Raw genomic sequence first — 11,382 nt, 5'->3', positions numbered from 1 at the left:
TTTCTCTTCTAAGTAGAACCGGCTGGCAGCTCGTTGGTAACTGATGTCTTCCAATGAGCTGCCCCTGGCTGAGGTGCCGTACTCTTCCTTTCCTTCCAGCGTTGCAGATACATATAAATGATAAAAGCCAGACTAACCTAGCGAGAGTAAAGGGACAGGCTGCTGCGCCGCATCTCACTCGAGACCCACCCACGCGACCCAACCCAGTCTCGCACGCAGACTTTCATTCAGACTTTCATATATTATATTATATATATTCAGATATTAAACTAATCTTTCAACATAATTTAAAACAAAAATAAATATTAGGACAAAACCCGACAAATAACAACAATAAACATAATCAGTGGGGCTCCAGAGTGTGTGTGTTGGGTAGTCTCTGGGCTAACCCACACAGCGGGGGGGGAAGTCAGTATTTGCAATGTAATCACATACACGCCCCCTCGACAGTGAGACGCGTGAGCTTTAGATTATCCCCGTCTCAATCCAAATGGAACTGAATGAAACAAAAAGGCACATCTGTCTTGTAGTAAATAAAAAGGGCGACCTGGAGCCGATCCTGCAGCTCCCCCGCAGGAGAGAGAGTTACCTGCTGAGAGCCCACCCCTGCAGGGGGTCTGGGGGGATTCTCCTCCAGGAGGTCTTTTGAAATACTAACATAAAATACACATTCTGGTCCTCTCTTGAGAAGACAAATAAATACATCTATTACTTCACGACATATTTAAACAAATGAATGGTATTTAGTTTTGTGTTACTGTGTTCTGAAAGCTGGACCTGCTGCTCCTCACAGAGAGGAGAGGCTGGGAGTGACCCTACAGGGTGGATCAGGAGAGCCCCCATTGTTCTGCGTGTCAACATGACAGACAGCCCACCTATCAATCATCACACCGTGGGGTCTGAGTTCATTACGTGTTTTCTATCAACACGTAATGTTGTATCGATGTATATAGAGATGTACTACAGCAAAAGTATTCTCCGTCAGGACTTCCTGCAACAACACCACGCAGTTATCTTGATTCTGATTGGCCAGGAGACATTATCAAAGATGTTCTATTGAGATGATGATCACTACCTGACAAAAGTTTTCAAACCGTTTCTAGTCTTCGGTATTTCCTGCTGTCTGTGCAGTTTACTCCGCGCGAGTCGGCGGACTTTATTTAGCTTGCTTTAACATCACTCTTCATGGTGGGGCTGAGCCCTTTCTTGGTATGGCTGTAGCCGACCCCAGTACACGCTGGCGCCGCCACTGAGCATAATAATAAAACAATTAAAATGTTGTATTCAGCCCTGATTAAAACAGCGGGCCCACAGCCTGGATGGGCGGGCCCGGCCCCATGGGGCCCGCAAAACAGAACTCACTCAGAACACCCTTATTACTTATCGTAAATGCAAATCCCACATATCGATTAGCATCGTGAGAGTACACAGATTCGATAGGTATCTGTATCATCCCTCCATGGCCAGAACTCGCAACATGAGAAACAAAAACATCACAACACGTGGCATTAGGTAGCAAACACGGCAATATGTCTTCTCTTCGTTGTTCTGATCGAAAGTGTCTTCAATGGCATTAAAACGATAAAACGCTGCTGGAGTTAATCCAGAGGTTAATCCAATGTGTCCCTTTGAATCGTTTCTGATAATCCATGAGCAATACAACGAGGTTTCAGGTTTCAGATTTCAGAGCGTAAGATAGCTTTCGTTTTGGGAAAACTGCGAGCGCATAGCCCCCACTTCTCAATGGTAACGTTGGTGTGTATGTGGAACTTCCCCTTCGATTCTATTGGCTCTAACGGCTAAAAAGAGATGTCAATCATCAAAATCGACCAATGGGTTCCAGAGAAACGGCAAAAACGCCCAAATCCACCCAAATGACCTCAGAGGTGGAGTTTTTTCTAAATCTGTCTAAAAAGGTCAAAGGTCACTTGTTCTGCATCAACCTTGATACAGGGTGCTTATTATATGTTGTACTTTGGGTTCCTAAAGCTTTCAGTCGACCTTCCCACCATCCAAGGGTGGTTTCACTGTAAGTCATGTTTTTTTTTTTTGGACGGACACTATAATTTACATTTCTTTACTGTGTTCAATCTGAATTTACTTTAAAATAAAAACATCTATATTGATTCTGACTCTTCAGGTTCATCATTACTTTGAGAACAAAGATTATTAATTTAACCCTTTTAGAAGATATGGTCATTTGTTCTGGGAAAGTCATTTTCGAGCCTGAGACCTGAACAACAGGCTCGGGCTGAACAGGTTAATCAAATCAAATCAAGTTTTATTTATCTAGCACATTTATAAACGATGTTTGGTGGAGCCAAAGTGCTGTACATATAATACAAATAAATAGCCTACAGTAGAGACGCTTTACAGCAAATACAACAGCACAGACTGTTCAGAATATCAGTATGAGAAAAGCGACACCCTCTGTCCTCAGACCCTCTGTCCTCAGACCCTCTGTCCTTAGACCCTCTGCCGTGTGGAAATCCAAGAGATAATACATTTCACAGCATAGAGACCGAATGTTAGGAAATGCATGTGTCTGTGATGAGAAGATGAATCCACGAGGTTGTCAGCTACAGTCCTGAGGAAGCCATCAGGAAACAGCATGACGAGACCCAAGGCAGGACCGCAGAGACAGGTTCAGCCACGACCCGAAGTCCACCACTTAATCCAGAGCTCAGGATAGAGGGTCCAGGACTCAGGATAGAGGATCCAGGACTCAGGATAGAGGATCCAGGACTCAGGATAGAGGATCCAGGACTCAGGATAGAGGATCCAGGACACAGGACCACAGCAAGAGGATCAGCCTCGACTCCGGGTCCCGGCGTAGATGTAGATACAAGACAAGAACAAAGATGTGGCTGGGTTAATGGGAACAAGAGAATACACAGACACAGACAGAGAGGGGGAAGGTCATTGGATACAAGTTATTCTTGATGACCCTCTAGAAAGATCTCATGAACTTCCCATTCAATCTATCAGGACCCGAGCAGTTCTATAGATATAGATAAGAAACAGAGATGACCAGGTTAAGACCAAAACTCATGAACAACAACTTCCTTACTTGCAACAAATCAGCTCTAATCAGAGGGTTATTGAGGAAAAACTCAAACTAATGGCTCATTACTTGTAGAATCTGGTCATGTAGAATCAGGCATTAATAAGTGTTTGATAATGACTAATAAAGAGCCAATATACGGCTAATATGCAACTAGTTGATGGTGAATATGTGTACCTTAATGCAAAGTGTTACCCGATTATTTAAAGTCCTTATCATCGTCTCTCCTCACCGTCCTGGTTCAGGTCTCAGCTGCTTCAGAGTCTCCGTGAGACGAGAGGCGAGAAGAAGACCAGGCGGAAAGTTCTGAGGCAGTTCGAGGACGAGTTTTACCGTCAAACCGGGAGGTGAGACTCCGAAACTCTTTCTCCAGTTTCTGTTTTACTTCCTGTTTTACTTCCTGTTTCTGTTTTACCTCTTGTTTCTGTTTTACTTCCTGTTTCTGTTTTACTTCCTGTTTTACTTCCAGTTTCTGTTTTACCTCTTGTTTCTGTTTTACTTCCTGTTTCTGTTTTACTTCCTGTTTCTGTTTTACCTCTTGTTTCTGTTTTACTTCCTGTTTTACTTCCTGTTTCTGTTTTACCTCTTGTTTCTGTTTTACTTCCTGTTTCTGTTTTACTTCCTGTTTTACTTCCAGTTTCTGTTTTACCTCTTGTTTCTGTTTTACTTCCTGTTTCTGTTTTACTTCCTGTTTCTGTTTTACCTCTTGTTTCTGTTTTACTTCCTGTTTTACTTCCTGTTTCTGTTTTACCTCTTGTTTCTGTTTTACTTCCAGTTTTACTTCCTGTTTCTGTTTTACTTCCTGTTTCTGTTTTACTTCCAGTTTCTGTTTTACTTCCAGTTTCTGTTTTACCTCTTGTTTCTGTTTTACTTCCTGTTTCTGTTTTACTTCTTGTTTCTGTTTTACTTCCTGTTTCTGTTTTACTTCCTGTTTCTGTTTTACCTCTTGTTTCTGTTTTACTTCCTGTTTCTGTTTTACCTCTTGTTTCTGTTTTACTTCCTGTTTCTGTTTTACTTCCTGTTTCTGTTTTACTTCCTGTTTCTGTTTTACCTCTTGTTTCTGTTTTACTTCCTGTTTCTGTTTTACTTCCAGTTTCTGTTTTACTTCCAGTTTCTGTTTTACTTCCTGTTTCTGTTTTACTTCCAGTTTCTGTTTTACTTCCTGTTTCTGTTTTACTTCCTGTTTCTGTTTTACTTCGAGTTTCTGTTTTACTTCCTGTTTCTGTTTTACCTCTTGTTTCTGTTTTACTACCTGTTTCTGTTTTACTTCCAGTTTCTGTTTTACTTCCAGTTTCTGTTTTACTTCCTGTTTCTGTTTTACCTCTTGTTTCTGTTTTACTTCCTGTTTCTGTTTTACCTCTTGTTTCTGTTTTACTTCCTGTTTCTGTTTTACTTCCAGTTTCTGTTTTACTACCTGTTTCTGTTTTACTTCCATTTTCTGTTTTACTTCCCGTTTCTGTTTTACTTCCTGTTTCTGTTTTACTTCCAGTTTCTGTTTTACTTCCTGTTTTACTTCCTGTTTCTGTTTTACCTCTTGTTTCTGTTTTACTTCCAGTTTTACTTCCTGTTTCTGTTTTACTTCCTGTTTCTGTTTTACTTCCAGTTTCTGTTTTACTTCCAGTTTCTGTTTTACCTCTTGTTTCTGTTTTACTTCCTATTTCTGTTTTACTTCTTGTTTCTGTTTTACTTCCTGTTTCTGTTTTACTTCCTGTTTCTGTTTTACCTCTTGTTTCTGTTTTACTTCCTGTTTCTGTTTTACCTCTTGTTTCTGTTTTACTTCCTGTTTCTGTTTTACTTCCTGTTTCTGTTTTACTTCCTGTTTCTGTTTTACCTCTTGTTTCTGTTTACTTCCTGTTTCTGTTTTACTTCCAGTTTCTGTTTTACTTCCAGTTTCTGTTTTACTTCCTGTTTCTGTTTTACTTCCAGTTTCTGTTTTACTTCCTGTTTCTGTTTTACTTCCTGTTTCTGTTTTACTTCGAGTTTCTGTTTTACTTCCTGTTTCTGTTTTACCTCTTGTTTCTGTTTTACTACCTGTTTCTGTTTTACTTCCAGTTTCTGTTTTACTTCCAGTTTCTGTTTTACTTCCTGTTTCTGTTTTACTTCTTGTTTCTGTTTTACTTCCTGTTTCTGTTTTACTTCTTGTTTCTGTTTTACTTCCTGTTTCTGTTTTACTTCCAGTTTTCTGTTTACTACCTGTTTCTGTTTTACTTCCATTTTCTGTTTTACTTCCCGTTTCTGTTTTACTTCCTGTTTCTGTTTTACTTCCAGTTTCTGTTTTACTTCCTGTTTCTGTTTTACCTCTTGTTTCTGTTTTACTTCCTGTTTCTGTTTTACTTCCTGTTTCTGTTTTACCTCTTGTTTCTGTTTTACTTCCTGTTTCTGTTTTACTTCCAGTTTCTGTTTTACTACCTGTTTCTGTTTTACTTCCATTTTCTGTTTTACTTCCCGTTTCTGTTTTACTTCCTGTTTCTGTTTTACTTCCAGTTTCTGTTTTACTTCCAGTTTCTGTTTTACTTCCTGTTTCTGTTTTACCTCTTGTTTCTGTTTTACTTCCTGTTTCTGTTTTACTTCCAGTTTCTGTTTTACTTCCTGTTTCTGTTTTACCTCTTGTTTCTGTTTTACTTCCTGTTTCTGTTTTACTTCCAGTTTCTGTTTTACTTCCTGTTTCTGTTTTACCTCTTGTTTCTGTTTTACTTCCTGTTTCTGTTTTACTTCCTGTTTCTGTTTTACTACCTGTTTCTGTTTTACTTCCCGTTTCTGTTTTACTTCCTGTTTCTGTTTTACTTCCTGTTTCTGTTTTACTACCTGTTTCTGTTTTACTACCTGTTTCTGTTTTACTTCCAGTTTCTGTTTTACTTCCTGTTTCTGTTTTACTTCCTGTTTCTGTTTTACTTCCTGTTTCTGTTTTACTTCCAGTTTCTGTTTTACTACCTGTTTCTGTTTTACTTCCATTTTCTGTTTTACTTCCCGTTTCTGTTTTACTTCCTGTTTCTGTTTTACTTCCAGTTTCTGTTTTACTTCCTGTTTCTGTTTTACCTCTTGTTTCTGTTTTACTTCCTGTTTCTGTTTTACTTCCTGTTTCTGTTTTACCTCTTGTTTCTGTTTTACTTCCTGTTTCTGTTTTACTTCCATTTTCTGTTTTACTTCCCGTTTCTGTTTTACTTCCTGTTTCTGTTTTACTTCCAGTTTCTGTTTTACTTCCAGTTTCTGTTTTACTACCTGTTTCTGTTTTACTTCCATTTTCTGTTTTACTTCCCGTTTCTGTTTTACTTCCTGTTTCTGTTTTACTTCCAGTTTCTGTTTTACTTCCTGTTTCTGTTTTACCTCTTGTTTCTGTTTTACTTCCTGTTTCTGTTTTACTTCCTGTTCTGTTTTACCTCTTGTTTCTGTTTTACTTCCTGTTTCTGTTTTACTTCCAGTTTCTGTTTTACTACCTGTTTCTGTTTTACTTCCATTTTCTGTTTTACTTCCCGTTTCTGTTTTACTTCCTGTTTCTGTTTTACTTCCAGTTTCTGTTTTACTTCCAGTTTCTGTTTACTTCCTGTTTCTGTTTTACCTCTTGTTTCTGTTTTACTTCCTGTTTCTGTTTTACTTCCAGTTTCTGTTTTACTTCCTGTTTCTGTTTTACCTCTTGTTTCTGTTTTACTTCCTGTTTCTGTTTTACTTCCAGTTTCTGTTTTACTTCCTGTTTCTGTTTTACCTCTTGTTTCTGTTTTACTTCCTGTTTCTGTTTTACTTCCTGTTTCTGTTTTACTACCTGTTTCTGTTTTACTTCCCGTTTCTGTTTTACTTCCTGTTTCTGTTTACTTCCTGTTTCTGTTTTACTACCTGTTTCTGTTTTACTACCTGTTTCTGTTTTACTTCCTGTTTCTGTTTTACTTCCTGTTTCTGTTTTACTTCCTGTTTCTGTTTTACTTCCAGTTTCTGTTTTACTACCTGTTTCTGTTTTACTTCCATTTTCTGTTTTACTTCCCGTTTCTGTTTTACTTCCTGTTTCTGTTTTACTTCCAGTTTCTGTTTTACTTCCTGTTTCTGTTTTACCTCTTGTTTCTGTTTTACTTCCTGTTTCTGTTTTACTTCCTGTTTCTGTTTTACCTCTTGTTTCTGTTTTACTTCCTGTTTCTGTTTTACTTCCATTTTTTTGTTTTACTTCCCGTTTCTGTTTACTTCCTGTTTCTGTTTTACTTCCAGTTTTCTGTTTTACTTCCTGTTTCTGTTTTACCTCTTGTTTCTGTTTTACTTCCTGTTTCTGTTTTACTTCCAGTTTCTGTTTTACTACCTGTTTCTGTTTTACCTCTTGTTTCTGTTTTACTTCCAGTTTCTGTTTTACTTCCATTTTCTGTTTTACTTCCAATTTCTGTTTTACTTCCTGTTTCTGTTTTACTTCCTGTTTCTGTTTTACTTCCTGTTTCTGTTTTACTTCCAGTTTCTGTTTTACTTCCTGTTTCTGTTTTACTTCCAGTTTCTGTTTTACTACCTGTTTCTGTTTTACTTCCATTTTCTGTTTTACTTCCCGTTTCTGTTTTACTTCCTGTTTCTGTTTTACTTCCAGTTTCTGTTTTACTTCCTGTTTCTGTTTTACCTCTTGTTTCTGTTTTACTTCCTGTTTCTGTTTTACTTCCTGTTTCTGTTTTACCTCTTGTTTCTGTTTTACTTCCTGTTTCTGTTTTACTTCCATTTTCTGTTTTACTTCCCGTTTCTGTTTTACTTCCAGTTTCTGTTTTACTTCCTGTTTCTGTTTTACCTCTTGTTTCTGTTTTACTTCCTGTTTCTGTTTTACTTCCAGTTTCTGTTTTACTTCCATTTTCTGTTTTACTTCCAATTTCTGTTTTACTTCCTGTTTCTGTTTTACTTCCTGTTTCTGTTTTACTTCCTGTTTCTGTTTTACTTCTTACCTTTGCTGTTTTCTGATCAAAAGTCGTGTCAATGGCATTAAAACGATAAAAACGCTGCTGAAGGATAATCCAATGTGTCTGTGTCACGTTGAAACGATTACTGATGATCCATCATCATATTTATGATCAGTAAGCCTAGTTTTCAGTTCTCAGAGCGTAACGTAGCTTTCGGTTTGGCAAGCTGCGCGCGCATCACTCTCACTCCTCATGGTAACGTGTAGGAGGATTTAGGAACTTCCCCTCGTCTCTATTGCCAGAGATATGGAACATCCACCCAGATGACCCCAGAAGAGGGTTTCTTTCTAAACCTCTCTGAAAAGGTCACTTGTTTTGCATCAATCTTGATACAGGGTGCTTGGTATATGTTGGAGTTTGGGTTCCTAAAGCTTTCAGTCGACCTTCCCACCATCCAAGGTGGTTTCACTGTAAGTCATGTTCTTTTTTTGGACGGACACTATCATTTACATTTCTTTACTGTGTTCAATCTGAATTTACTTTAAAATAAAAACATCTATATTGATTCTGACTTTTCTACATCCAACTCACAGGTTCATCATTACTTTGAGAACAAAGATTATTAATTTAACCCTGTTAGAAGATATGGTCCTTTGTTCTGGGAACGTTCTTTTGGAGCCTGAGGCCTGAACAACAGGCTCGGGGCTGAACAGGTTAAGAAACATATTATAAAATGGCATTAAAACAAATTATAATAACACAGGTACATGAATAAAAGTTACAGTGCGGTGTGAGAAATGAATAGTACAAATAAAAGTCTTTAGCCTGGAGACTACTAGTTGAACATAACATTTTGACGTTTTTATATGTTTCTATATGTTATTGTGCTTTTTATCATGTTTTTAATTATTGTTTTATTATTTTACTCCTATTGTGATATTTTATATTGTATGTGTTCCCTGTACAGCACTGTGTTTTAAATGTGCTATATACATATGTGCAATATACAGTATATATATATATATATATATATATATATGTGTTTTTTGTAAATTGTGTAACTTTTTTTATTATAATTCTTTTTGTATCTGTAATATTTGAATGTTATGCTTTAGGTAACATTAAGCTATCTTTGGCTCTTTACTGCTGCAATATGTATCTGTATGTATCTGACTCTGAGGTGTCTCTTGTTTCTCCCGTCAGGATCTGCCAGAAGGAGGACCGCAGTCCGATGAAGGAGGAGTACCAGGAGTACAAACAGCTGAAGGCCAAACTCCGTCTGCTGGAGGTGCTGCTCAGCAAACAGGAAGTCCAGCTTGGCAAACAGGAAGTCCCTAAAAAACACATATGAAGAAACTCTGCCAAACGAGACCAAAGCTCCCGAGAGGAGGAAAGGTCTTTTATTTTCCCGATCAGAGGACAGGAAGTGGTGCGACGACGCGCGTCATCTTTCAGCTACGTTAGCTGCAGAACGAGCGGAAACGTCCATGGATTGCAATCTGATCATCTTTCACCTCAATCAGAGCCTTTGTAAGAAAACAGTAAATACGACGGACGGGTGGAGGGAGGTGAGATTCAGAAGGAAACACTTTAAGACTATTTGGATTAATTTACGAGAAAAAAAGTCAAAGCACAAATTAAAATCTGCGGTGAAAAATACATTTCATCTCAAAGGCCTTTTTCTAATAGTGGAGAGCTCTCTCAGGTCGACTTCCTGTCAGTCTGGTGTGAGTGGTGAGAGTGGTATACTTACTAAAGATAGCTCTCAAACTCACAGTCTTCTAATTGACGAGAACAAAACAACAGATGGACAAGAAATAAAACAAATATTCTCAGAAAAACATTTTTGATTTCGGGGGAAGAAAAAAACTAATTACGAGAAAAGAATCTAGATTTTCTCTTAAAAAAATAAACTCAAGGTTTTGAGAAAAAACTCCAGCATTTACAGTTTCCTGAGATTTAAGTAGAAATGAAACGAATTCAAGAGTAAAACCCGGAAAAGTCATGTTTTTGTTGGGTTTCTTTGTGAATCCGGTTTGATCAGTTTGTTATTAATCTCCTCTCCAAGCTGAGCCCAAAGCGTTGACAGACTAAAGCACGTACAACGTTATCGTCATGCAAACATCGCTGTTTTCTAAGGTAGCATGCTAATGATTGATGCTTTTCTTTAATGAAGGCCGAGTGTTGGTAGGAACATTTCAGTCGTTTACTGTGAGACTGTAGAAACTGTAACTACTTCAGAAAGGTTTTATAATACTCAGTGGAAACCAGCGTGTGTCAATCTACCTGCAGCTTGCTCTCCATCCTGTTTGATCCATTGGACCAAATCTCTATGTTATACTCGATGTGTGTTCGTGAGCTGGAGCACTTTGAAGAGACTTTGTTTACGGACTGAAAAGCGTTGGGACGAAGACGCAATGTAGAGATAACTGTTTGTGTCGCAGAGAGATGCGTTGAGTTTATATCATAGCACGCGTTTATTTTTATCCAGATGCTTGGTGTGCAACACGGTGATTTATATTTAAAGAGAGAAGAGGGAACGAAGATAATCGTACAGCCGTCTACAATGTGTCCGGTGGATCGTGAGAGCGTGAAGACGGCGTTACAGAAAGTCTCAAACGCAGCAAACTTCAATCAGAGCGATCCTTCTGCACGTTCTGCCTTTTACAAAGTAAACAGCACAATGTAAAGTGTGTCCTCCTGTAGGAGCGCTCCCAACGGCTCCCAAGATCCCAACGGCTCCCAACGGCTCCCAACGGCTCCCAGCGGCTCCCAAGATCCCAACGGCTCCCAACGGCTCCCAGCGGCTCCCAACGGATCCCAACGGCTCCCAGCGGCTCCCAACGGCTCCCAGCTGCTCCCAACGGCTCCCAGCGCCTCCCAACGACTCCCAACAGCTCCCAACGGCTCCCAACGGCTCCCAAAGGCTCCCAACGGCTCCCAACGGCTCCCAACGCCTCCCAACGGCTCCCAAAAGCTCCCAAAAGCTCCCAACGACTCCTAAGATCCCAACGGCTCCTAACAGCTCCTAACGGCTCCTAAGATCCCAACGGCTCCCAACGCCTCCCAACGGCTCCCAGCGCCTCCCAACGGCTCCCAACGGCTCCCAACGGCTCCCAGCGCCTCCCAACGGCTCCCAGCGCCTCCCAACGGCTCCCAACGGCTCCCAGCGGCTCCCAACGGCTCCCAGCTGCTCCCAACGGCTCCCAGCGCCTCCCAACGGCTCCCAACGGCTCCCAACGGCTCCCAACAGCTCCCAACGGCTCCCAGCTGCTCCCAACGGCTCCCAAAGGCTCCCAACGGCTCCCAACGGCTCCCAACGCCTCCCAACGGCTCCCAAAAGCTCCCAAAAGCTCCCAACGGCTCCTAAGATCCCAACGGCTCCTAACAGCTCCTAACGGCTCCTAAGATCCCAACGGCTCCCAACGCCTCCCAACGGCTCCCAGCGCCTCCCAACGGCTCCCAACG

The 11,382-nt window shown here is 40.1% G+C and overlaps 1 protein-coding gene across 1 annotated transcript; it reads left to right on the top strand.

Moving 5' to 3' along the window:
- Nucleotides 1–3,309: 3,309 nt before the first annotated feature.
- On the top strand, nt 3,310–11,002 carry LOC139433606 (protein FAM13C-like; the record flags this gene model as incomplete). Its single annotated transcript, XM_071202675.1, has 2 exons — nt 3,310–3,411; nt 9,118–11,002. Coding segments are annotated over 2 exons (250 nt in total), but the record flags the coding sequence as incomplete, so codon positions are not given.
- Between the last annotated feature and the right edge of the window lie 380 nt (nt 11,003–11,382).

This window comes from Pseudochaenichthys georgianus, unplaced genomic scaffold (assembly GCF_902827115.2).
Source record: "Pseudochaenichthys georgianus unplaced genomic scaffold, fPseGeo1.2 scaffold_703_arrow_ctg1, whole genome shotgun sequence".
In the NCBI taxonomy this organism is placed as follows: domain Eukaryota; kingdom Metazoa; phylum Chordata; class Actinopteri; order Perciformes; family Channichthyidae; genus Pseudochaenichthys; species Pseudochaenichthys georgianus.
Note: the sequence above shows the minus strand (reverse complement) of the source record. Positions and strands in the feature narration are given on the sequence as shown.